Source organism: Podarcis bocagei (genome assembly GCF_964188305.1).
Source record: "Podarcis bocagei genome assembly, chromosome: 7".
NCBI lineage: Eukaryota > Metazoa > Chordata > Lepidosauria > Squamata > Lacertidae > Podarcis > Podarcis bocagei.
Window position 1 is genome coordinate 40,863,145 of NC_138132.1, and position 27,578 is coordinate 40,890,722.

The window sequence follows — 27,578 nt, forward strand, 5'->3', positions numbered from 1 at the left end:
AACATGGCCGCCACGTCGACGTCGTGACGCTACGGCCAAGCGCGACCGGGCCTGTCAGCGGCGGCGTTAGCGGCGGTCCCTCTTCTTGTCTGGCTCGGCTCGGCCTTCCTTCGCTGCCGCCATGCTGGTGCCCGTCTTCACGCTCAAGCTGAACCACAAGATCCTGCCGCGCATGGTGGCGGTGGGCAAGTACGACGGCACTCATCCATGTCTGACGGCGGCCACGCAGGCCGGCAAGGTAACGCGAGGACCGGCGCCCCCCGCCTGGTGGGTGGTGCGGGCTGCGGGGCTTAACTTCCCCCGGCCGAGGCTCCTCTGCCTGCTCCTCCGTTTCGGATGGCCCCTTTCCTTTGGAAAGCCTGTGAAGTGGGCGCATATTCTGCAAAAACGCCCCCCTCCCCCCGCCCCACGGCTGTTTCACAGAAGAAAATGCAAAGCGTGTACTTGATATATATGTATCCTGTGTGTGCAGTTTCGAGGAATGCAAGGCAGAATGCAATTCCTCCCTTCCATTTTCCTGCTGCAACAACCCTGTGAGGTGGCCTTGGGCAGGACTTGGGCCAGAGGCAGAAGTCATGAGCCTCACGCAGCAGGATGAGCAAGCAGGGCTGGCTTATCCGTTTTCAAGTGTGGGGGTAGCTTTAAGGTCATGGAATTTAGAGTCCCTGGGCTTCCAGGCAAGTGTTTATTAAGGGATCGGTGCTCCTTAAGCATACCTTTCTATATTTATTTTATAGTGTCCACAAAGGAACATGGGACGCAGTCTTATGTGAGTCAGACCTTTTGTGTCCATCTAACTCAGTCTTGTATCTGCTGAATGGCAGTCACTCTCGATTTCGGGCAGAAGTGTTCCTTTTCCCTACCTATAGATGCCTGGGGTTGAATCTGGGCTTTTTTGCATGCACGTCAGATAGATGTTTTACCACTGAATTAGGTTCCTTCCCAAAACATCCTTGTCATTCCCCCTCCCCCGCAACCCTCAAATTATTTTGGGTTTATCCCTTCTGAACAAAATTCAGTAAGGAAAAAAGACCTGTTGCCAGCATTCCATTTGTAATTCTCAACAACCTGTTGTATGATATTACGCCCCTGTTCTGGAAGTGCTGTGAAATCACTAACAGCAGTTTCTGCCAGTGATCAGCATGCCAAGTGAGAGAATTGAAACTGCTTCTCCCCAGTCTTAGACCAGCACTGTATAACCACTACTCTACAGTGCCTTGACATCATCCCATAGATCACTTAGGAATGCCATCTCTTTTAACTGCTACATGTTGTCAAAGTCTCCCTGGTGCTGCTGCTTTTATTTACTTAGCCATAATCTGTATGGCCCTGATTTAAAAACCAAAGTTGCATCCCCAAAGCATAATTGCCAAGCACTTCAAAATGCACTTTGCAGCTGTAATTTGCCAAATGTGTTAAGGCTATTTACTACTGTGCCTTGGTGTTCATGTACATTCATTTACAGAGATGTATGCTAGAGGCTGTGATCTTTCAGATATTGCTGAACTACAGCTTCCGTCCCAAACCACTGACCACGCTGCTTGAGACTGATGGGGTCTTAACAGCATCTGGAGGACCACGTGTTCCCTATCTCTGCCCCAGAGATGCTAGGAAGGGAGTTCAGTTTTGAAGAAGCAACTTTCTATTGGGGTTATTTCTGTCCCCAGTGAAGTGACTCTATAAGGTGTGGGTACCTCTGAGCACATTTAGAGTGCCTTATTTTTGCCATTAACTAATGATGTCTGTAAGCTGTTTCCAGGTATGTCTCTGAATGCCACTTGCTGGGGAATAACAGCTGGAGAGGGCTATTACCTCATTTCCGTGCACGTGGGCTTCCCATCAGTGTATCTGCTTGGCATTTGTCGGAAACAGAATGTTGGACCAGACAGGGCTTTGGTCTGATCCACAGGGGCTCTTCTTGCATCATGAAAAAACAAAACCATTGTTTACTGTTTTCAAATTTCTGTCTCCCCACCCCCAGGTTTTTATTCACAATCCTCATGCACGTGGCCAGCGTATTGGTGCAAACCGTTTAGTGCCCAGTGCCCAGGATGCTGATATTTCTCTTCTGAACATTAATGAGGCAGTCAGCTGTTTAACTGCAGGACAGCTGAACCCCGACCTTGGCTGCGATTCCCTTCTCATTGGCACACGGACCAGTTTGTTGGCATATGATGTGCACAACAATGCTGACTTGTTTTATGCAGGGGTAAGTTAATTCCTTTTGTTTGTCCTTTCCCCCCCCTGCCCTCCCACCCTCAGTGTTTAAGCAGTTTGAATACTTGAATTTATTCATAGAATGCAGTGGGACTGGACCAATGTTTTTCAAACTTAATCAGTCTTTGGGCTACACTTTGCACATTGACTTGTATGCTGAGAAACTCCAAATTGTTGTACCTCTTCCTCTGCCTGCTTCTTGCCTTTTGCTCTGCCCACCACTAGTATGTGGTCCCCAGAAATGTCCCCCTACCATTGATCTAAGGCATACATTCAAAGAAAACACTAGTCAGGCCTTTTGGGCCTCACTGCTGTTCTGTGTGAACTGAGCGCACACCCAACACATCCAGTACACTCCTGTTGTTGTACATTGAAAAATAATATTAGTCACTGTGGGCATAAGGTTTTCAGGGAAGCATGTCCGCTATTACTGATTGTCTGTTTTAGGAACCCTCTAAAAACTTCAAAGGGATCCCAGGAATCCTCTGAAACACAGTTTAATTGGGATTGCTGTGCTGACGCTCGAGTCAGAGAGTTTAAGCCTAAGAACATGGGCATGACATGGTCACTCACCGTTACTCTTAAGGCTGTGGTACCTAAAGATTCCCTTTTTACCATGTACCATTTAATATAACATAGATTTTACTGTTTTCTTTTGAAACCTGAAATTGGCTGGTTCTGAACATTCTTGTTTACATAATATGCTTCTCTGTGCATTGTCTGCAGAGGGGGCAGAGTTACTATATTTCTATATTTTTTCTTTGAAGGTACCTGATGGAGCAAACACGATAGTGCTTGGAACCTTAGGAGATATTTCTTCACCTCTTGCTATTATTGGTGGGAACTGTTCTTTGCAAGGCTTTAATCATGAAGGAAAAGACCTTTTCTGGACGGTGAGGGCAGTTTTATGTTTTTGGTATCAAACAATATTAATTTTTCACTTAATGCAGCACAGCATCTAGTGTGGCCAAATCAGTCACACTAACCTAAAACCACCTCTAGTGAAACTGAAGGCCTCTCTGAGGGGGAGTGGCCTTAGCCCATCTCAGCCCAGTCAGTAAGAGAACCTGTGCACGGAGATGGCAGCTCCTTTCCATTAGCGGCTTCTTTTCCAGCCCATTGGGGCTTTTCACCAGCCTCTCCCCCCAAGTGGCCCACTCTCCCTTATTATGCATCTTAGCTACTTTCACCTGGCCAAGTAGAGCAGGGGTCAGCAAACTTTTTCAGCAGGGGGCTGGTACACTGTCCCTCAGACCTTGGGGGCGGACTATATTCTGAAAAAAATAAACGAATGAATTCCTATGCCCCACAAATAACCCAGAGATGCATTTTAAATAAAAGGGCACATTATACTCATGTAAAAACATGCTGATTCCCGGACTGTCCGTGGGCCGGATTTAGAAGGCGATTGGGCCAGATCTGTCCCCCGGGCCTTAGTTTGCCTACCCATGAAGTAGAGACACTGACAGTGGGCTCTTTATACTCTCTCCACCCCCTCCCAAGAATAGCTACTGGAGACTACTGGAAACTTCACCATGCATCTTAGTGCTCATGAAAATTAGCTGGCTGAAATGTTGAAGAGGGGAACCTGCACAGAGTCTCTGTGGCTGTTAATCTCTGTGTGTGTTACAGATAGGTAGCCGTGTTGGTCTGCCATAGTCAAAATAAAAAAATTCCTTCCTGTAGCACCTTAAAGACCAACTAAGTTAGTTCTTGGTATAAGCTTTCGTGTGCATGCACACTTCTTCAGATACACTGTGTGTGTGAGAGAGAGAGAGGGGGGGGAGGGGCTTGTGGAGATTAAATACCTCTTTTGTCTGTATCTTGGAGTGTGTAGCTGTGTATAATAAAGGGAAGCTCTGCCTATAGCCCGTTTGGGGAGGAAGAATTTGCCTATACTTGTGCTGTGCAGAGACACTGTTGCTGGATGTTCCATCCTTACTCAGACCAATATACTAGCTAGCAGCATTTAAAATGTGTTGTTAATACAAAAATTAGTGTGAGGCTAAATAAGTAGAGACACTGCCATTTTAAAATTTTTGATTGTAGGTTACTGGTGACAATGTCCGCTCCCTGGCATTGTGTGACTTCGATGGTGATGGAAAGAAAGAGGTAAGTGGTTTTGTTTTGTGTGTGTGTGTGTGTTGCAGGAACTTGCTTATATCTTTTCTTGAAGTAGCAGATTTTGCATCTATGGCCCTTGCTTTATGTGACCTGCTGAGGCGCCCCTAGTGGGAATGTTTTGAACTGTGTGTCTCAACAACTTTCCCAGCCTATCCCCTTCCCAGGGCAGGAATGCAAGCAGACTTGCTGGAAGAGCCATGCGTGTGAGGGCAGAGCACCCCACTGATCTCTCCCTAGGCAAAGGGAGTGTATCCTTGTAATCTGAAGCCACATTTTTCATGCACTAAGTTATACTTATTCCTTTGCTGTGCAGTTTGGTAGTTAGAACTGACATTCCTGATCTGACATGTATTTTAATAATTGGTTGTAATACTTAAGGTTCAGGGTCGGTGAAGAACTCTGTCCAGAAATTGGTTCCTTAAATACCTTAAGTCTGGTCATGGGTTACTTTGCACTGCATTTTCATTCATGGATGTAATGAACCTCATGTTGAGCTGACCACTTCCAGCAGTTGCTGCAACCAAGATCAGGGATATATTTCAGAGCCTAAGTGTTTTAAGAAGTTGCTGAAGCTATGATCTAGAAGATACCAGCTCACATATTACATTAGCTATGTGAGTAGACAGTCCTTTTGAGTAAAATAGAGTAAAAATGTGAGTAAAATGAGGTAGCACCCACAGGCTCTTAAAGTTGCAGAGAAAGTGGGCTCAGATTTCTGGACTTGGGTTTCTAAGACTGGGTTGGCTTGCCAGGGAGACTGGTTCTTGTGGGCATGTGATACCATGTATTAAATGTTTGTTGTTCTTTTGTTTGTTTGTTTAGCTGCTCGTTGGATCTGAGGATTTTGACATTAGGGTTTTTAAAGAAGATGAGATTGTGGCAGAAATGACAGAGACTGAGGTAAAGGGAAATAGTAAATTGGGAAAAAAATGTGCCAAGGGATTTAATATGAATAGGAAGATAAGAGAAATATGTGAATATGGTATTACAAGATGGCCACACAATTTTTGACTCTAGAACAGTTTCTTCAAACAGATGAGAAGTGTTTTAAGATTCTTATTTTATTTATTACTTCCATGGTAATCATTCCTGCCCCAACAGGCTCCTTTGATGCTAGCTCCTTCAGGTAGTTGCTTTGCCTGAGGTCTTATTTGAGGAAAGTAATAAGGGATTTGGGGTGGAAATTCCCATCATTACTTCGATTGGTTCCCTCTCCCAAGGTTGGTAACAAAGTGGGAAACTTGCCTGATCTGAGCAGGTATTACTTTGAGAGTTTGGATATGTAGCTTTCATCCTAGGAAGACATTGTACAGTGGTGCCTCGCAAGATGAAATTAATTCGTTCTGCAAGGTTTTTCGCCTTGCAAATTTTTCGTCTTGCGAAGCACGGTTTCCTGGGTATTAACGGTTTTAAGAAAAAGGAAACAAACTCGCAAGACGTTTTCATCTTGCGAAGCAAGCCCATAGGGAAATTCGTCTTGCGAAGCAACTCAAAAAACAAAAAACTCTTTCGTCTTGTGAGGCATTCGTTTTGCGAGGCATTCGTCTTGCGAGGTACCACTGTACTACAAAGTGGCTTGATGCAATCTTGTCCTTTTTGGAGGAAGATTCACGGCTCTGTTCTTCTCACACCCCTTCCCCCAGGCAAGTCATTTCATCTCAGTTGGTAATCAGGATGGAGCAAGGGGCTGGATTTGACCCAGGAACCACTGGCAGCTGATCCTTATTCAATATGCCTTTTCTTTCAGAAGCAGCCCAAGTGGGTTGGCCCTCACCTTGGAGTCTTGACTCAGATGATTCTAATACAACTGCTTTCGGTCAATTTAAAATGGGGATTGAAAAAAAGAACAAACTCAGCAGAGTACAAAACGGGTGGTCTAGTTTCAAGAACTAGTTTCATCAGACTTATGGCAAGAGCAGTCTGTCTCTTCCCCAGCAGCCAACTAGGCAGGGAGAAAGATGGAGGGAAGATTGAGAGAAAGGGAGGAGGAGGGGAGAGCAGGTGAGGAATGGAATGTCCCTGTCCACTTTTGGCTTGGGCCCTGCATACAGTTGGCATGTGGCCTCCAACAGATTACATGGGGAGAAGCTGTGGATCTGTGGTAGAGCAACTGCTTTCCAAATAGAAGGTCCCAGGTTTGATTCCTGGCATTGCCAGGTAGTGATGGGAATGTCCCCTGCCTGAAATCCTGCAGAGCTTCTATCAGTCAGTGTAGACAACGCTGAGCTAGGTGGACCCAGGGCTTTGACTCACTATATGTTCCTACCTCTGAGGGCCTGTGGCTCTTGGCAGGAAAAGAAAAGGTTGCCCACCCTGGCAGAATTAGCCTTAGCAGAATGCATTTTGAATGTACTGTTGGCATTTGCACACTGAATCTTGCTGTGATAGGCTTGTTGAAACAGCATAGTTAATGAATGTGAATAGCGCCAATATCCTACAAATTTAGCTGAAGGGTATCTGCTTGATAGAAGTGGTTTGGCTTTTCCAACTATTTACTGTTTTGCTGTAGCAGGTGTTGCTAACTGTTCCCTTCTTTTCCCAGACTGTTACTGCGCTAACCTCGATGTGCAGCAGTCATTTTGGCTATGCCCTTTCTAATGGAACAGTTGGCATTTATAATCGGACAGCCCGCTACTGGAGAATTAAAGTTAGTATGATCACACTGAAAACAAGAAGGGGTAAAGTCAGAAATGTGGGGGGGGGCATTTGGGGGCATCCAGTTGCAATGAATGAATGCTATTGAGGCCTGCTTGTCAAGTTCATCATGAAAATGTTATGTTGGATTATAACATTTTTATTACAATCAAGTGGTATATAAATCTTGTGAAGTAACTAAACAAACCATCTAGCATATACAGTGGTACCTCTGGATGCAAACGGAATTCATTCCGGAGCCCTGTTCACATCCTGAAGCGAACGTAACCCGTGTCTGCGTGGGTCGCAATTCGCCGCTTCTGCACATGTGTGTGATGTCATTTTGAGCATCTGTGCACGTGAGCGGCGAAACCCGGAAGTAACGCATTCCATTACTTCCGGGTTGCCGCGGAGCCCTACCCGAAAACGCTCAACCCAAAGCTACTTCAACCCGAGCTATGACTGTACACATTAATAGTTTAGCTTTGCATATCTGTTAGTGTAACCACAGCAGTTCTGACTTACCCCACAGAGTTGCAGTAGGGATGAATGAAATGATGCATATGGAGCACTTGAACACTTGAGAAGTGCTATATAATTTATCAGTGCATTTGTATAGTCCTTTCTGAATGTTCAAGGCACTTCATATATGTTATCTCAAACATCAATGCATCAACTCTGTGGGGCAGGATAGTAGCGCTCTGTCTGTTTGGTGGGGAGGAGAGCACATGTGTGCTGCTTGTCTGGAGCTACCCAGTGAGCTTGTAATAGTTGGCGAAATTTGAACCTAGGATTTCTCTTGGCCTTGGCTGCTATGCTACATTAGCAGCTCCCCACCATTAGATGTGTGAAAAGCTTAAAGTTAGTCCCAGGAACTTGCTTGACTTAATAGTTTTATTTTCCCCTCCCTCCAGTCTAAAAATCAGGCAATGAGTATACATGCATATGATATCAACTCTGACGGGGTGTGTGAGCTGATCACTGGCTGGTCCAGCGGGAAGGTGAGCAACAGTTGTCATTTATGCAATTCTCCCTCCCTTTTACGAGTGTGATACTTCTTTCCAGCTAGATGTCACCAGGCCTTATCCAGAGACCACTACAAGATACTGCTGGCATTGTTTGGAATTTTGCAGCTAGATAAATCATCTCCTGCAGTTAGAATATGTAGTAGGCAAATCTTCATAGAATTTTTAAATGGATTTTTTTTTCTTTTGGCTGCTTCCCCCCCTACAAAAAAAGTAACTATCTTTTCTTAAAGATTATGAAAAGAAAAGTTGTTGAAATGCATATGCAGAAGGGCAAATGACCCACAGGAGTGATTTTGATGTAAACTGATTTTGTACACCTAGAAACCCTGTTTTGTACACCTAGAAACCCTGTAAAACATGTAGTTTTGAACACAAATTTCCCATTTTAAAAAAGCCTTTCCTCTATAACAATGTGAATTAGAGGTTTTTAAAAATACATTAAAACTTGGGGTTCTCAGGCTCTTTATTACAGGCAATGTTTTGTGGTAGTCATGCAGCCTTGATATTAAGGATTTTAGGCTCCAGTCCTAAGCCTTAGAGCATCTCCCTGGAAGTAAGTCTCATTTATACCCGGTAGGACTTACTTCTGGATAGAATTAACATGGTTAATTCACCCCCTCGTTTTCTTTTAATCCTGATTTGGGGAATGCTTTGTGTTACAGGTTGATGCACGTAGTGACAGAACTGGAGAGGTCATCTTCAAGGATAATTTTGCTTCCTCGATTGCAGGAATTGTGCAGGGTGATTATCGAAAGGATGGCAATACAGAGTTAATCTGCTGTTCGGTTGATGGTGAAGGTAAGAGCATCAATCCCCTTTGCAGGTTTAAGGCCTTTTGTCTAATATGAGTTGAACTGCGTGACTGTTTGTATTAAATTAGAAATGTTTTGTTGCTCCCAGGGCAACCAGATATGTTGTCTAGCCTGCCAAAACCAGTTTTCTAAGTCTTAGGGAGTACAGAGGGATGAAATTGGATAGAATTTACACTGGATCTTGCAGCATGCAGCTGTTTCATGCAAGCACTCATCCCTGTGTTTTCTGTGTGGAACATTGGTACACAGCTGCAAGTTGTATGCTTTAGCATGTTGAGACCCCCCCCCCCCCCACAAGTTGGATGCACTTGCACTTAGCTCCCATTGAAATCAATGGGACAGATTAACTCACCATTACCTTTTCACATTGTTTCCTGTGACACCTAAATTTAGCTGACAGTCTGGTTGTGTTTATGCAGGCAAACATTCTACATAAGATACTTGGGGATACCACGCAGTTGTATGTTATTTACTTTGATTCTGCTCTTTTTCTGGAGTCTCTCAACTTTCTGCATGCCTTGGACCAGGACTTGTCATACTGCAGAGTGATTGTGGCAGTGGGCGGGAAGTTAATGGGTTGGAAATGAAGTCTGCAGCCTGCTACCTTTTTGGAACAGGGGTTTGCTTTATGATGGTGTTCTTTGGAATGATACATTGACTTCCATGAAGTCTGTGCTTCAAAAGGAGCTGTTTTAGTTTTCCTTTTTTTCTAATGAGTTGTTCTTGTGTAGTGACAACTTTTCTCTGTCAAGAGCCCCTCTAGGTGGCCCGGCAAATATTTTTGCTTTGCTTTTGTGCAGTGCGAGGCTACCTGCCAGCTAGCCAAGAGATGAAGGGGAAAGTGATGGACACCAGTGTGGACCAGGACCTGATTAGAGAGCTTAGTCAAAAGAAACAAAATCTCCTGCTTGAGTTAAGAAATTATGAAGAAAACACAAAGGTATTACTGAGTGAGTGGGAGGGTCTGGTTCTGATCGCAGTTCAGAGTAAAACCTGACTATCCCTAGCACAAGCAGTTGGGTACAACTTAAAAGAGAACCGACTAATCATCTACTGTATTCCAACATTAGAGACGACCCTGCCTCTTACAGTGGTGCCTCGCAAGACGAAAATAATCCGTTCCGCGAGTCTCTTCGTCTAGCGGTTTTTTCGTCTTGCGAAGCAATCCTATTAGCGGCTTAGCAGATTAGTGCTATTAGCGGTTTAGCGGCTATTAGCGGCTTAGCGGCTAAAAGGCTATTAGCGGCTTAGCGGCTTAGAAAAAGGGGGGGAGCGGAAAAAATCGCAAGACGTTTTCGTCTTGCGAAGCAAGCCCATAGGGAAATTCGTCTTGCGAAGCGCATCGAAAAACAGAAAACCCTTTCGTCTAGCGGGTTTTCGTCTTGCGAGGCATTTGTCTTGCGGGGCACCACTGTACTTTATTTAGACGTTCTTCCCGTTTTGTAGAGAGGGACTGGAGAATGAGTGATAAAACATCTAGAACAACTGATTAAATTTAGCTGATCAGGGAGGTGAATTAAGACCTCACAAGTCCAGTGCTAAACTGGGGTTAATAAGCAGTTTAAACTTGACTTAGCATTTCAATGCAGAGTAAAACATAGTCATATGTTTGGACAGAAACAAACTACAAACCCTCATTTGCACATAACGTAAACTAGTGCTGTCCTTTGTTGTCTCCCCACAAAGTGGAGCAGGGTGGGCACAATTTGAGCAGTACATGTTCTGGGTAACCTATTGTTTGTTTTTGACTGTGGCTTACCACTACATGTGAACAGGGTTGTTGTCAAATAATAGAATGTTAGCACTATTTTCTTAGAAAGTAAAAAACAAAACAAAACAACAACAACAGAATTTGATGATTACATAAACAAAACCTGCCATATTCTAGAAAATGACAGTGCTCAGTGGCTCCCATAAATATTACAGAGCATTATTACAGGTCACATGGAGGCCTTCCTCTCCACCTCAAATGCAGTGAACACTATGATAGTAGTCCTGCCTTCCACACACACTGGGTGACCTGTGTCCTTGTAGTGGCTCTCATGTCCTTTTGCTTCATTCTTCTTCCTGAACTTTTCTGTGGTCTTGTCTCTATTCAGAGATACTTCGGTTATAGTCAGGTCAGATGAAGAAGTTGGTTTTTATGGCTTAATGGGGAGAGGAGATGACAGAAGAAGCTCTCTGCTGACAGTTGCAGAACAGGAGTGCTTTCTCCTAATGGAGAGTTGGGGGTGTGTGGAGAAGAGAGAGAGGATATCACTGACTGCCTGGGTCTGGGCATTCTTGCTGTTGCTGTCCAGTGACCACATGATGCACCTCATGATGCACCAGGAAACAGGCAGCTGCTTTCACAAGGGTATTTGTGACTTCATGGAGTACAGTGGTACCTCGGGATGCGAACGGGATCCGTTCCGGAGCCCCATTCGCATCCCGAAGCGAACGTAACCTCTGTCCGTGCATCTGCGCGTGCACGGGTCACGTTTCGGCGCTTCTGCGCATGCGCGTGATGTCATTTTGATGGTCTGCACATGCGTGCGCCGCGAAACCCGGAAGTAACGTGCTCCGTTACTTCTGGGTCGCCACGGAGTGCAACCCAAATTTGCCTAACCCGAAGTGTATTCATGGTATGACTGTATTTGTCTGCAGTCAGATAAACAGGTGGTCAATTGACCAGTATTCCAACACCAAAAAGAAATGTGGAATTTCTGGCCATCTAAACAAGGGTTGTTGATGCAGAACAGCAGATCAGAAGCAGCAACTTTTGGTAGTATTGACTGGGTTTACATTTCCTGGGTTCACATTTCCTTTGGGGAACTTCAGAAGGCAGCTTTAATAACCTTCCAACCCTGATGTCAGAGCTATATGCCTCAGTAAAAGAAATAGAAGCAAAGCTAAAATATTCTGTGAATACTAAGGAAAGCTGTTGCAATTCAATGCCTTTCCAGGACACGTAATCCAGTTTTGGATGTGTTTTGTTTAATCACTTCTGAAATTACACTCGCAAATAATCCAGCTTTTGAAATGGTTGAATTTGGAATCATGTTTTACAGCAAGTGGAACTAAACACCCAAGTGAATGAGATGGATGGACAAAGGGGTGTGATTCCTGCAAACACTCAACTCCAAACAGCACTCTCGGTCAATCTGGGCTCAGATAGTGAATCTGCTCACGTTGAATTATGTATTTCCACGTCCAATGGTGAGAAAGGCTTAGTCCAAAAGCTTATTTCCATAGGTTAACCTATGCTTTCTAGCTCTTGTTTCAGCTCTTTCCAGTCCTGAGGTGCATATTTCCTTCTGTTTGGATCATTTCTCAGATTGGCATGCAGGAGGCCTCCATGAGACATGGAAGAGCAGCTCTTCAGCCTTTAAGCTTTCTCAGCTATCCATGCATGGAATATACATGTATTTGGGCTACTTGGTCTGAAGAATGCTCACTATTTTAAGCTTTTAGCATCCTTTTGTGTTCAAAGATACAGGGTTCTGAAACATTACACTGAACTACTCTTTGGCAAGAAGCAAGATTGTTTGGGAGGCATCTCACGTTGCAAAGATATATGGTTAGCACTAGGCAGCATAAGGGGCATACATGGCATAAAAGGCACAAGGCTTACAAGGCATAAGGCATATATGCCATACGATAAAAGGCACAAATGGCATAAGGCATACGGCATAAGGCTTGGAACAGCCCTGCTTTTTTCTTTTCTCTGCAAATGTTTGGACAGCAGCACTCTAAAAAGGCAGAAGGTGACCCTGCTTCTCTTTTGGTTCCCTTTAATTGTTTCTGCCCTGTCCTAGAGAAGCTCATTGGGCCTTGGGAGAGGAATGTTTAAAATCACTCAGCACTTTAAATAAATAGCTATTGCTGTTTTTCTGGTACTCACTGGAGAGTTTCAATGAATCTTAGATGCTGTGAATCGCACCCTGAAGGGGAGTGTGTTCATATGGTGTCTGTTTTATGAAGGTTAATAATATCTGGGTCATACACACCCTCATCACCTAAGCACTAGTATATTTATTGCAAGCCCAAAGATTGGAAGGTATTGGAGAAAGAAGAGAAAATAATTGGTAATTATGAAGGATTCCAATAACAGTGGCTCTTATTGTACTTTTATAAGATTCCTTCATAGTTGTCAGTTACTGTATTGCTTTCATTGTCTTTAACTATGCAGCAGAGTTTGGCACAATATGGTGCACCATTAAATCTACATTATAGTACCCTCCTCCCCCTTGCTTAATTTTGAAAGCCATGCCAAAGAAAAGCCACTTATTGGTCAGGTCTTTTCTCCTCTTTAAGACACAATCATCCGAGCGGTGCTGATCTTTGCTGAAGGAATATTTGAAGGTGAGAGTCATGTGATCCACCCTAGTCTTCAGAACCTCTCGAGCCGCATTAAAATTCCCCTCACCCCTCCCAAAGATGTTCCAGTGGAGCTGAACATCAAGGCCTTTGTCGGCTACAAGAATAGGTAAGGGTGATGCTGGCAGGTAGATACAAAAGAGGCTTTATCTAGCTGTGTGTGTGTTTGACACATTTGCTTGAGCTGCCTGGTTACTGTCACTTTGATGGGGTGCAGCTTCACTTATGCTCTCTGCTTGGGGAACAGTACAATCTAAATCATGTGGGTTAATAGTCTTTGTTTAGTCCTTTGAGCCCACAAATACCAGCTTCAGCATTTTCAATTTATCTGCATATTTTAAAGGAGAAGGTTTTAAACAATTATCAGTACAGAACTGGATTATTTATATTGGATCTGTTCATTCTTTTGGTGTTAAAGAAGTCAAAGCAACCTTTCCCCCTGCTGCAAAGTCATGCTCATGATCTTGTGGAATCTATTTGCTTGACAATTAGGATTCAAAGGAAGCTTTGGTCATGGCCTACAGTAGTCTGAGAAGGCTTCTCTCCTGAACATCCTTGTGTCTATCTCTCCCTTGCCCCTTCGTCTGTCTTGTCTTTTCCAAAATATTCTAAATTTGGTACCAATCCAAATGAAAGTTTTGGAAATAATGTGTGCATCAATAAAATGCAGCACCCCATCCCCCCTCATTTGGATGCTCTACCATAACAATCTCATATGAGATACTGACTTATCAGCATCTTTAAAACAGAAGCAAATTGGCTCTAATCCTACCTTCTTTGATACAGAGAAGTCAGATCTGTGAGGTATAAAGCATGTGAGGTATATAACCATGTGATACCAGTTGAGTCCTCTTGATTGTTCTGTTGGGTGTCTTTCCAGCATGCAATTCCATGTCTTTGAGCTGTCAAGGCAACTCCCTCGCTTCTCAATGTATATTCTGAGTAGTCCAGACTCTGCTCCTGGTCCTTTAAGCTTTGTACGATTCACAATCAGTGAGAGGGTGCAAACAGTAAGTCTTCAATTCTTTTCTCAACCTCGATGTAGTTAATACTTTAAATGTGTATTTATTAATTATTTTACTTCTTTTATGAATCACTTCCCATCAGGCATCCCAAAGGGATTTGCAGTAACATATATATAAAAATAGTTCCGTATGTGGAAAGTTAAAACAGTTGCATGTATAACATCAGTTTAGAAAACAATTATAAATATTAGAACACTTTGAAACAACAACAGCACATACATAAAATCAGTTCCAATCCAAGGCAGAGATTAACCAGGATATTTTTTTAAGAATAAAGATCTTACTTAGATCCCTGTTCTCATCACAGAGCTACAATTCCCAGTTGAACTCTGAGAATTTTAGCTCTGTGAGAGGAAAAGGGGTTATCTTAACAATTCTCAGCATCCTTACAACTTCCAGAATTCTTTGGTTTGAAGTGGTATCATAGTGCTTTATATGCATGGTGTGAATATCGTGTTCCCGGCATCTCAAGCTACATTTAGTTCTTGGGTAGCAGGGCTGGAAAAGATACAGTACCGAGCCCATGTAGACAATAGTCCAGTGGTGTTCATATCTGTTCACTTAATGCGATATGCAAATATTATAAATTTAACCTTTTCTCTGGTTCTTTAGATGGCTTCCTTTTAATTTTGCCTCCTGTTTTGTGGCACTGGGAAAGGACCTGATTAGTAGGTGCTGATACTTTGCTGCGGGGGAAGAGAGAAAATAGCCTGTTTTATAAAAGAGGCAAAAAGGGGTGGCAGCAGATAGCAGCACTCTTGCCCATTGAGGATAATTTAAAAGAGAGAGAGGGGAGTGCCCAGGACACTGGTGTAGGTCAGATGCACACCTTGTAACACAAACCTGGTTGGAGATGTATCAGGGTGACCAGGTGCAGCTTTTGGGAGCAGGAATACAAAGCAGTCTAGGTAGGTCAGGCTGAGAGCTGAAACCTGGTATCATAAGCTCATTCCTAGCATCACCCCAGAGGTATAAGGCATTCTGGAGGAGCAGGTGATCGTTGCCACCATTGCGGCAATGCTGCCTAAATTGCAAAATTTTCATCGGGAGCTTCCTGTCATCGACCTGCAAGACTTGGAGCAGGTTATTAGATAAACATGAAATATCTAGTCTGAGTGTGGCACTTGGTAGCCAGTGGTGAGAGAGTGCAAGGAGCTGGTCCTGGATCCATTGATCCTGGTGCCACATCTGCCACTGATGCTCCTCTCATGAACATAAAAGGAGCCATTGTTCCTCTTGCTCCTCTCCCTTTTCCAGCAGCCCCACCCACTCTATGAACCCTCATTAGGAGCTAAGGCTCCCTTCCACTGTATCCAGAGCACAGCGTAATCTGCGAAAAAGGCCAGGCATTGATGGTGTTGGTAGGGGCAATACCGCCTGGATCCTTACTGATGCCTTGGTAGGTAAAATGCTTGCGTTTCCTGATATGCTCTCTGCTTAGAATGAATGCAGCTGCATGTTCTGCCTTAGGCTGGCATTCAGAGTTTGCAGGACATGGAAAGCTGCACATCCTGGCTCCTTGTGCCAGGCGTGGTGTATACGTACCACATCAAAAGAGCTTTGAAGCCTTTATAGATTACTCATGCTGTGAATTTATGTTTTCAAGGTCATCATGTGGCTGAAACAAAATTTCCTGTTACCAGAGGACATGGCGATCCACAATGAGTCCTTTGAAGTCTGTTTTACCTCCCTGCGTGATGCGGGGCAGCTGTGCATCAAAATGAAGCCCAGTGGGGAGGTAACATTTTGCTTTGTGGTGTTGCAATTAGTCTTGTAAATAGGCACTGGCTTGGTCTTGGGGCAATGCAAAATCTCACCTAAGGTGCCCAAGTAGGGAAATGTTAGTTAAAGCATATATAGCTCTTTTCTTTTTTCTTTTGTGTACCACAAATGATTAGTAGGCTAGTAAAAACATTTTTGATTAATTACTTTGGTGGACTTACTTGCAGAGGAAGGGAAATTCTGCTCTCCCCCAATAGATTTTCTGCCATACTGCATTATTGGAACTATGTGGCAAGATTCTCAGGTGAGCACCGGAGTTGGTGACAGAGAACGTGATGGGGAGAACTGCTCAAATGGGCCAGGCAGTGGCTTTCTGCTGCCTCTTCATCTATTTGGTGTTGATTCTTAAGTAATGTGTTGGAAGCCTCACAGTGGACAACTAGACACTAAGAGATATAAGGGTTGAAGTGGACAAAGAGGTTTGTCCCAAACAAGGATGGTGTTTTCTGTAGGGTCCTCTTAATGAAAAGCTCTTTAACCACTGCCTTTCTCCCTTCTCCCCTTTAAACTCTGCTGCTGTTACATGGGTCTGTCAATACTCTCCCATCCAATTGAATTCCTAGGGCTACACCAGCTCTCAGCAATGATGCAGTCTCAGGATCAAGATAATCCACTTATCCCTAGTGTTGTGAAGTGTTTGAGTTGCATTCAGCATGGCACTAAGGCTCTGTTGGTGTGAGAATTTTTCCTTGTGCAACAGAATCAGCTCTCCAGAGCTGATTTTGGGACAGTATAGGGCAAGCAGCAGGGGGTAGTGGCAGAAGTCCTATTGTACTAACAGTAACCCTTGTGCTTGTGGAATAATTTATTTGCATACTATCCTTTGAAGCGCTGGAGAGTGGTTCAAATCTGACATGTCTCTTGTTCTTTTTCTGGTCTATTAGATCTCCATTAACACCGACAACATTGACTTGGCTGGTGACATTATTCAGTCGATGGCTTCCTTTTGGGCAATTGAAGACTTGCAGGTTGAAGCAGATTTCCCAGCATATTTTGAAGAGATGCGAAAGGCCCTAGTTGTTGTAAGTGAGAAAGAGTTTTCAAATGCTGCTGAGGGATACAATACGCTGGAAATAAGCTTACACGAGTTGGAATGGATAGGAGCTAAGCACATCCTTGGTTTCAGTGGGCCTTGTACAAGGGATGTTTTTGAGGAATTGCATACAGAATATGTTGTTTATCCTTTTGCCTAAAACTGGGGGATCTGAAATGGGGAACTGGTCTATCTAGGTAGTAGCTGAAACAGCACCATGCTCTAGTTTTCCCCACTGTTTGGGAATCGACTGCTTCTCTCATAGTAGCCAGGCTATTCAGATCCATGCCTTCTGTTTGGAGAGTTTCTAATTTGAGACCTGCTTTTAACAAGAGAACAAGTTTCTAACATGGTTGAGGAACCTCTGGCCTGTCAGCTCATGAGGCCATTTCCCCCAACCCATTCCCACTTGCCCATCAGCTGACATCACTCATGATGCCAACTGGTGGGTGCTAGGGTTGGTTTAAATCCTGCACTTGCTGTGTGTTCCTGTTCCCAGCAGTGAATAGCAGCATGCAGCCAAACAGAACAAAATTTCACTCCTGTTCATCAGCAGATCCCACGCAAACCTCTTCCAGAATCAGGAAGGGATTTTCAGAGTTTATTTCCTGGTATTTTCACAGGGTATTTTTACCCTTGATTTAGCAGGGGTTCTATAGAAACCACTGCTAAAGGAAGGGGACCTTCCCTTTTAGCTGTGCCTTATAGGGGGCTTTGAAGTCCCAACTTCAGGACTTTGCACATGACATCATTCTGAAGCCATATGATTGATCTGGGTGACCTGTTTAATCCGACCTGTGGAACCAAAAAGGTTCCCCACCCCATTTAAACAGCTTCAATTACAGACTGCATTACACAAAAGAGTGTGAAAGCCTTTTTCTGTCATTATGGTAACTTGGGCTGGACTGGGAGCTTAATGACCTTGGGTGCCAGATAAGCAAGACAATGGGGTAGAAGTACCGCAGCCCTCTGAAATCTCAGGGAGGGCCCCTGTCCTCTTACCTGTCCTGAGGAGGGAACTAGCCCTCTGGCCAAATGTCTTTGAGAACTCCAACATCATGGGTGCTGAGAATCTGTTTGGCTTCTAGGTCTTGACCAATGCCCTAGTAGAGTGTCCCTGCAGCCTAAGACAATTTTTGCCTGTTATTCCAAAAACCGTTTGAATCTTTTGAGTCTACCTGATGTGTACCTTAGTTGCCCTAACATGTGATTGATGCTCCTTCGTAGGTGGATAATTCTCACACATTCTCTCAGAAGCTCACAGCTGACATGGCGGAGCACTCCAATCTCATTCGCAGCATGTTGGTTCGAGCAGAAGATTCACGCCTCATGGGAGACATGTAAGTTGGCCTTGTACCATTTCCCCTGCATTAATATTTCTGACTAGCTATTGTTTTTCTGGCTCCAGGGTGCACAGCCAATTTTTTTGACTGTAACTTGTTTAAACTGTTTTATTTTTTTTTTTATAAAATTTTTATTAGTTTTACAAAATTTTTGAGAACAAACAAACACTTAAAAAGACAAACATACACGTATAATTTCATAACATAATTTCATAAACCTCTTTTCTGGGACTTCCCCATACCCCCCCTTTCTGCATCCCAATGTCCATAATTTTAAGCAACTCCCAATTGTTATTTTCCAACCTCTGTCATCTTAGTCATCTCTGTGTTCTGACCTTATACCACTGTATCCCTTTGTTCCAGAAAACCACAACACTCTAACATTCATTAAGTTTATAATAGTCCTTAAGATAACTTTTGAATTTTCTCCATTCTTCTTCCGCTGTCTCTTTTCCTTGGTCACGGATTCTGCCTGTCATCTCAGCCAGTGTCATATAGTCCATCACCTTCATCTGCCATTCTTCCAGAGTGGGTAGATCTTGTGTCTTCCAATATTTTGCAATAAGTATTCTTGCTGCTGTTGTAGCGTACATAAAAAAAGTTCTGTCCCTCTTTGGCACCAATTGGCCGACAATGCCCAGGAGAAAGGCCTCTGGTTTTTTAGGAAAAGTACATTTAAGTACCTTTTTCATTTCATTATAGATCATTTCCCAGAAAGCCTTAATCCTCGGGCATGTCCACCAAAGGTGATAGAAGGTACCTTCAGTCTCTTTACATTTCCAACATTTGTTGTCGGGCAGATGATAAATTTTTGCCAGCTTGACTGGGGTCATGTACCACCTGTATACCATTTTCATAATATTTTCCTTTAAGGCGTTACACGCCGTAAATTTGATACCGGTGTTCCATAACCATTCCCAGTCATCTGACATGATGTTGTGACCGACATCCTGTGCCCACTTAATCATAGCTGATTTGACTGTTTCATCCTGTGTATTCCATTTCAGCAACAAGTTATACATTCTAGATAAATTCTTAATACTGGGTTCTAACAATTCAGTTTCTAATTTTGATTTTTCCATCTGGAAGCCAATTTTCCTGTCCTGTTTGAAAAATTCCATTATTTGATGGTATTGAAACCAATTTTGTACCTTGTGCTTCAGTTTCTCATAACTTTGCAATTTGAACTTATCTCCATCTTGTTCCAAGATTTCCCAATACTTCGGCCATCCGACCTCCATATTGAGTTTCTTCACTGCCTTGGCCTCCACTGGTGAGACCCATCTAGGGGTTTTGTTTTCCAACAGATCTTTGTATCTTATCCAAACATTAAACAATGCTTTTCTAACAATGTGATTCTTAAAGGCACTATTGACTTTATCATACCATAGATATGCATGCCAACCAAAAGCATTATTAAAACCTTCCAGATCTAAGATGTCTGTATTTTCGAGGAGCATCCATTCTTTCAGCCAGCAAAATGCTGCTGCCTCATAATACAATTTCAAGTCCGGCAGGGCAAAACCCCCTCTTTCTTTAGCATCTGTCAATATTTTAAATTTGATTCTGGGCTTTTTGCCCTGCCAGACAAATTTCGAAATATCTTTCTGCCACCTCTTGAAACATTCCATCTTATCCAGAATCTGCAAGGTCTGGAACAAAAATAACATTCTAGGCAATACATTCATTTTAATCACAGCAATTCGGCCTAACATTGACAATTTCAAATTTGACCATATTTCTAGATCTTTTTTAATTTCTGACCAACATTTTTCGTAATTGTCTTTATACAAATTCACATTTTTAGATGTCAAATAAACCCCTAGATATTTCACCTTCTTAACCAATGTCAACCCTGTCTCCTCTTGAAACTTCTCCTTTTCTGTATCTGTTAAATTTTTTCCTAAGACTTTGGTTTTTTGTTTATTCAACTTAAATCCAGCTACCTGGCCAAACTGTTGTATTATTTCTAAAACCTTTTTCGTACTAGTGTTTGGCTCTTGCAAAGTCAATACTAGGTCATCTGCAAACGCTCTTAACTTGTTTAAACTGTTTTAAATACTGTATTGCTACGAGCCACCCTGGGATTTTCTGGTGAAGGGCACGTAATAAATCACATTATTATTTATTATTAATAATACTATGCAAACAATTAACTTATCTAATTCACAAAATTTACTTAAAGCAGTGTGAAAAATTTAAAACAACAATCTTAATAAATGTAAGAAACAACAATCTTAATAAATGTAAGAAACAAGAGTGCTTTGAGTACCAAGCATTTTCCAGTGCTATTGGCTTTTTTTTTGGTACTGGAATTCCTAGGTTAGCAGAAGCTGTTCTTGAAGAGCATCCTGGCCAGTGTGAATAAATGGTTATTGTAACACACACATCTCAGAGCCAGGACCCACTTTTAACTCAAATGTGCATTTGGGAGCCCATTTTTTATTCTTTCATCATATATTTGTCATCTTAGTCACATTCCCTGTAACAACTGAATGGGACTGGTTCTGGGCAATGATTGATTTCCAAGGCCTGTAAGTTACACTCTTTGTGTTTATTCTCACAGGAAAAATATGAAGAAGCGATACAAAGACCTATATTATCTCAACAGGGATTTGCAGTCCCAGTACAATATTCGCTGCAGCAATCACGCAGAACTTCTAAATAACATCAAGGCAGTAAACCAGGCTATCCAAAGAGCAGGACGCTTGCGTGGTATGTGCTTGAGAAGGGGTGGGGTGAACCAGCATTTTCCTTGTGCTCATGCCCTCCTTGCTGGAAAGATGAAAAAATGAGGGCGTTTTCAGGCAATGGCTACTTTTCATCTCAGCTTGGCAAGCCACAGGTTTTGGAAGTGGATACTCAGTTGGGAAAATAGCCAAAGGTCCACCATCTTGCCCCACTACATGCCTTCTTTTCCAGAGATGTATTTATTTGTAGTTCAAACAGACTTCAGACTTCTTCCAACACAGAGATGTTCCCAAATTATGCAAAAGGAATGTGAAAAAGGAGGATTAGGGAATATGGGGTGGCAGTTTGAAATACAGTGGAACCTTGGGTTATGTACAGTCTTCCTTATGAACGCTTTGGGTAATGAGCTCCGCTAACCCGGAAGTAGATGCTCCTGGTTGCAAACTTTGCCCCGGAATGCGAGCGGAAGTTGCGCACTGGCTGTGTGGCGGCAGGCCCCATTAGTGAAAGCACGCCTCATGTTAAGAACGGTTTTGGGTTAAGAACGGACCTCCAGAACGAATTAAGTTTGTAACCAGAGGTACCACTGTATCTTGAAAGGATGTAGGAAGGAAAAAGGGAGAGCAGTTACTCACCAGGCTGCTTGAGGGAAGGGCATACTGGCATTTCCTTTCTATTGGCAATTAAATCTGTTAGTTTGTCATGTGGTAAGAGTAGGGAAATTTGCTGAATACTTTTTTTGCAGAGCTTCTGTTTTGCAGTGAGGGTAACATTTTGGGAAGTGTGAAGTTGTTTCTCTGAAAGAACAGTGCTGTACTAGAAACAAAGCACTTGCAAAAAGGATCTGGTTCCTTCTGGACATTGCCTGTACCTGTGGTTCATCTTCCTTTAAGCAGCTGCAGTAGCCACTCTAAGACAGTTGAAAGGCAGAGGGCAATCTGCTCCTCCTGTTGCAAAGGTTAGGGGAAGATCTAATTTTGCTCCCCATACCATGCTACCGATCGCAGTGTCTTCTATATCTTCCCTTCCTGGCAGCTGAATGGGGTATGCTTTCTGCAGGGGTTAAACCATTGTGTATGTGTGGGAGGGACATAGAATATAGCTGGTACAAAAAATTGTTACTGGCACAGTATCTTAGTCTAATCCTGTGACACATTTGTCAGAGTTGCAAATGCTATGACACCGAGATGCTCCTTTACTCCATTTATTTTGTATGGAGTCATGAGGGTTGTTTCCCTTGCTTTTAGACAGGGCTTTGGTTTTCTGTTGCATGATATAAACCCCCTAATCCTTGGCCTCTTTTATTCTGCATTACCAGTGGCCTTTTCCTAGCATCCTGGATTCCTCCTCCTGTGTGTGTGTGGAGATACTGGCACACAAGTGCCAGTTTAGCATTCCTCCCAGATAGAATTGGTCAAAGAGGACAGTTAGAATTTAGAAAAATCATGAAGTAGCAAGATGGATGAGAGCAGGTATCTCTGAATAAGCTGTCCCTGTTCTTTATGGGAATATGTCAGTGGATGGACTCTGTTCTTGAACACATTCCAGTGGTACTGCAGAAGCTGGTTAACAAGATTCTTAAACTTGTTGCAGTCACTTTGCAATTTGAGAAAGAACCGAGTTTTTGAGGTGCTGAAGAAAATATCTGATTTTATCAGGACTCAGGGCAAAATGACAGTGTGATGATTGTTTCCCTTCATGTCTTCATCCCTTTTGTAACATACTGCATCAAAAAATATTATGCACATTCAACCTACTCCCATTATTCATGTTTAAGGTTGCAGAGTTCATTATGTACTACCAGTCTTTAATTATTGTTTTTCTTTCTATCTTGCAGTTGGTAGGCCCAAGACACAGGTGATTGCTGCATGCCGTGAAGCTATTAAGCACAACGACGTTAATGCACTCATCAAGATAATGCGTGTGGGAGTCACTTCCTCTTTATTAAAGAAAAGATTGACAGAGACTGCAGTGGGATGATTGTTTTAAAAGGCAGTCAGCTCAGCGAGATGGGCAAAGTGGTGTAGCAGCTGACGTATCACACACCCTGGAGCCTGCTTGGGTAAAGGAAGTCCAGCAAAATAGGATGCACATATAGTGCTCCTGTATAGAAATATTACTATGAAACTGTTAGCAGGAGCTGAAGCCTATAGTAGTGGGAGGAGAACAGAGAAACAACTGACTGTTCTATACTGTCAGAGAGGACCAAAGTCTGAAGAGGAAATGTTGGTTATTTATGAATCTTATATAGCCATGTATAGTATTTTTATTGATGAAAGCAATAGTATGTTGCAGCACTTATCGGTAATCTTCAATAAAACAAACAGACCTCAAGCTCCCTCTTCTCTGTGCTCAAGAAATTTGTGACCACTAAATATCATTAGTTGATATTCTTATGATACTTGAGCCCTTGTAAATGGCAAAAAGGGAAGTATATTTGATTTTCATGTATAAAATCAAATATACCCCTTTGTAAGCTACCTTAAGGCCCCCATTCAGTCAAAAGGTGGGTTATATAATGAAATCCTAGAACTACAGCTTTTTATTGTGACCCTCTTGTTTTAAATTGCTAGGACACATGTCCCTAAGTTCTGTTTTAAAAATCACTCTTATCATGCCTGATGTAACAATTATGCATTGCCCTTCCATGCAACAACCCACAACCCCTAAGCACTACAGCAGCAGAAACCGGCTGACCCCCTTCCCAGGAAAAAAAAAAGTTTGTCTTGGGCTTCCATACAACAGTAACCACACTTGCCAAAAAGGATGACATGGTGGTAAGCAATGACAGGAGGAACACCCTGCCCTTCCCACCATTGAGAAGAATGTGTTTGCAGGCCTTGCATAGGATGAGGTAATGGTACAGAGAATGAAATACACATTCCAAATCACCAGTAATTAGATGAAAATGAAGCCCTCTTTTTGTAATCCTGGTTTCCCTATATGGTTTCAGCTTGCACATTTGATTTCTGACAGTAGAGCTCATTCAGACCACCATCTCCACTTGCAGCAAAGATGAGGTGCAGGTTTTGCTCCCTATCCTATGTATTGGACTGGTGAGAACTTGATGCAGCATTAATGTAAATGTTGAAGTTGCTCAGGGGTACTGTCCTAGGTTCCTCCAACACCATATTTGTTTACGGAGTGCAGGTAGACCAGCAGCATTCCCACCTGTCTTTGGGAAGAACCAGCTGCACCAAGAGTCCTGTGTCCAGTTCTGGGTGCCACAATTTACAAAGGATATTGACAAGCTGGAACATGTGTAGAAGGGGATGATCAAGACAATCAACAGTTTGGAAGCCAGGCCTGCTGAGGAACAGCTGAGGGAGGTGGGTATTATGCAATAGCCATACCTAAAGAGCTGTCACACGGAGCAAGCTTGTTTTCTCCTCCAAAGGCTAGGACCTGAACCAATGTCTTCAAAGGAGATTCCGACTCAACTTCAGGAAGATCTTTCTGACTGGAAGAGCTGTTTGACAGTGGAACAGACTCCTATGAGAGGTGGTGGACTCTCCTTCCTTAGAGGCTTTTAAGCAGAGGTTGGATGGCCATCTGTCATATAAGATCTAGTTGAGATTCCTGCATTGCAGAGGATCGGACTAGATGGCCCTCGGGACCCAACTATACAACTCTTTGAGTCCATGTGGCGACTGTCATTCATAGTAAACAAAGCAAATGTCCCAGAATCCAGTTTGCTCTGTCTCTCTGGCTGTTTGCTTCAAACAACGGTGGTTGATATACTTCACAAATTTCAGCGACTCTGGGTCTCTATAAACCAAGGCCAAACAGTTCATCTCTGGAGTGATCAGCAGCAGCTTGAAGAAAAAAACCAAAGGAAGTATTAAGGAAACAAGCTGATACAATTTACTTCTGCAGAAGACAGACAGAGAGAGGAGACATTCCGGTATCAGGGTCAGGTTAAAGAACTTATTTTGTACACGTGTAGAATAAGTGAATCAAACTCCTGCTCCAGTTAAATTAGAAAAGGTTTCAGTGCAGATTCCTTGAAAACAGCAACACTACACAGCCCTCCAAATGAGAGGTGTGAGCAAGAAGATGTCCCCTCCCCACACCACTATACTGTCGTCCCCCCAAGCTTAAGCCAATCTATGTTTTGCCATAAGAAAAAAGAAACGGGCAACGTGAAGTGCTGACACTTCAGGAAAAAGTACTCAGTTGCCCTGTGCATGTCCCAAACCTATGTATGGGTCATGGGGAGCACGGAGTAAACTGCTTTCAAAATGGTCTGATAAAGCACAAGAGGGGTAGAGACAACTGCTTACCTCTTCATCTTCATCTTTTGCAAGGTATGAAGTAAAGCCACCATACTCCACGTCCCAATCTTGAAAAAAAGAAATGAGCAGTTGTCATTTGTTTTGTAAAGTTTTCCAAAGTCACTGCTCACTCCCATTGAACTATTAAGAAATGTTGTATGCCAAGCATATGACTTGTTTTAGATGTAGCTTTTGTCAAATTTACCTCAAAAGAACCTTCTAGGGGCAGCTTATGGTTTCTAACACAAATACAGTGGTACCTCTGGATGTGAGCAGGATCCGTTCCGGAGCCCCGTTCGCATCCTGAAGTGAACGCAACCCGTGTCTGTGGGTCGCGATTCGCCGCTTCCGCGTGATGTCATTTTGAGCGTCTGCATGAGCGACGACATCCGGAAGTAATGTGCTCCGTTACTTCTGGGTCACCGCAGAGCATAACCTGAAAACGCTCAACATGAAGCACATTTAACCCGAGGTATGACTGTACTCATATTCATGGGCTACATAAAGAAAAGCAGCAGTATAAAAAGCCCAAATCCAAGTCTTAGCATTAAAATGATGGAACAAAGGTTTTACAGCTTGCCTTTTAACTTTTCATTATGTTTAGGGCAGCCTTTGCCAACCACGTGCCCTCCCAATGTATTGGACTACAACCTGGTTCTGGCTAATAGTTGTAGTCCAAAACTTCTAGGGAACATCTGATTGGCAAGGGTTGCTTTAGGGGGTGGTGCTTCCTGGATGTCTGAAGGAAGTTTCATTACTCTCCTCTGTCTCAGGCAGCTGAGCAAGTATTTCTTATTCGTTGTCTTCCTTTTAATATAAGAAAAACCCTGTTTACTAAGAGACAAAGCAAGAGGACCAGAGTTCTGGGAAATGCCAATAGACCATTCTTGCTTCCAGTCCCCACAATACACACATTGGCTGAATGAGACTAGCTCAGCTGAACTGTTTTCCGGCTGACTTTTGTGCTCAAGCACAGATGCACCTACAGGATTGTCCCTACCTGGGTTGTGCTGAAAGCTGTGTGCTATGACATCCTGGATTGCTCCCTCTGGGCATACTTCAAGAAACACTGCGGGAGATGCAAGTCTGGAACAGACCCATCTTGCGCTATTTATGGGTCTCTACCCAGCTTCACATAAATGCTCAAGGCAGCTTAAAACCAAAAGAAAGCACACCAATGCATTTGAGGAAGAATGCATTTAAGAAGGGCTTATCTTAAATTTAATGATATAACTACAGGACAGTGGACAGTGAAATACATCAGGCAGAAGAAGAAAAAATTACTTAGAAAATAAATATATGGATTTTGAAGCTGAAAAAAAAGGTGGCCTTCTAGAAACAGTTGCTGAATGCATCAAGCACCAAAGAGTTTAGTGGTGATCCCTTTTCTTTTTTCACGAAGGCAAGACACCTATTCAATTGTGCAATTTGAGGTGGGCCTCCCATAAGATTTAGCCCAAGTTCTTTTATAACAGAAAGTTCTGCGATTGGGTTCACTAAGAAATACAAGTGAGTGTGTTTATATATGGACCATAACTTATTGGCCGTTTGACTTGCATACAAGTTTGTATTATATATTGTCACATTTTAAAGTATTTATAAAAGTTTTATGTAGCTTAGAATCTTTACAGCATTATCTTTGCACATAAGCCCTTAAGACATTCTTGCCAAAATGCATTGGGCGTATTGAACAATAAAAATTGGCATCGAGATATATTTCTGCTTTTGTTTTGTCAGCTTAAAACCAAACTAACCTTCACACCCACAGAAGAGCAGCAGATCTAGTGAGAACTCTGTTGTTTCAGCATCATGGACTAGAGTGTAGCAACCTTTGGTCCAATGCCTCAGCTCTCCAGTACACAGAGGGACACTTGAGTCTGAGGAGGAAGATAGCCAAAAGGACATGACTGGTGAGCAGGTGACAGACCCCACAAGTCTCCTATATAGAGCCTAGCATAGCTTCAGATCCCAAGGTTTCCCCATTCAACCCCATTCCCCATTCAACCCAGCAGCTTTCCTCCAAGCTAAATGACAGGCAAAACACTCTCTAACCCTCTCCAGATCTAGTAAGAATAGCCAGAGGCTTTGGAAAAAACCCTCTCCAGTTATGTGCACTTTTGATCCCCACATGCACAAAGGCAACAGAGAAATGGATGCGAGCTCTGGAGAGTCCCTCTCAACATACTCCAAGGCAATTCAATTGCGGCACCAAGGAAAGCTCAATTCCACAATGAAGTGCAAAAATTTCCTCAATCT

General features: G+C 43.0%; 2 protein-coding genes across 3 annotated transcripts in view; one reads left to right on the forward strand and one right to left on the reverse strand.

Annotated features, from left to right (window-relative positions):
• BBS2 (Bardet-Biedl syndrome 2) lies at positions 1 to 23,382 on the forward strand. Of its 2 annotated transcripts, none has more exons than XM_081200821.1 (17): positions 1 to 238; positions 1,982 to 2,209; positions 2,985 to 3,110; positions 4,267 to 4,329; positions 5,164 to 5,241; positions 6,884 to 6,988; positions 7,890 to 7,976; positions 8,666 to 8,801; positions 9,616 to 9,755; positions 11,866 to 12,013; positions 13,112 to 13,283; positions 14,055 to 14,184; positions 15,806 to 15,937; positions 16,866 to 17,003; positions 18,242 to 18,354; positions 20,924 to 21,072; positions 22,886 to 23,382. In XM_081200821.1, the coding sequence occupies exons 1-17, from the start codon at positions 122 to 124 to the stop codon at positions 23,026 to 23,028; spliced, it is 2,205 nt and encodes a 734-aa protein (XP_081056947.1). In that variant the 5' UTR covers positions 1 to 121; the 3' UTR covers positions 23,029 to 23,382. The 2 variants fall into 2 exon arrangements, with proteins under 2 accessions (XP_081056947.1, XP_081056946.1); XM_081200820.1 differs by lacking the exon at positions 1 to 238 and adding an exon at positions 635 to 769.
• OGFOD1 (2-oxoglutarate and iron dependent oxygenase domain containing 1) overlaps positions 23,292 to 27,578 on the reverse strand; it is a 17,757-nt gene continuing 13,470 nt past the window's right edge. Inside the window, exons 11-13 of the mRNA XM_081200835.1 lie at positions 27,077 to 27,199; positions 25,332 to 25,390; positions 23,292 to 24,863 (exon numbers count right to left, since the gene is read on the reverse strand). Of these exons, the coding sequence (XP_081056961.1) occupies positions 24,702 to 24,863; positions 25,332 to 25,390; positions 27,077 to 27,199 (344 nt within the window). The 3' untranslated portion in view covers positions 23,292 to 24,701. The remainder of the gene's footprint in view (positions 24,864 to 25,331; positions 25,391 to 27,076; positions 27,200 to 27,578) is intronic.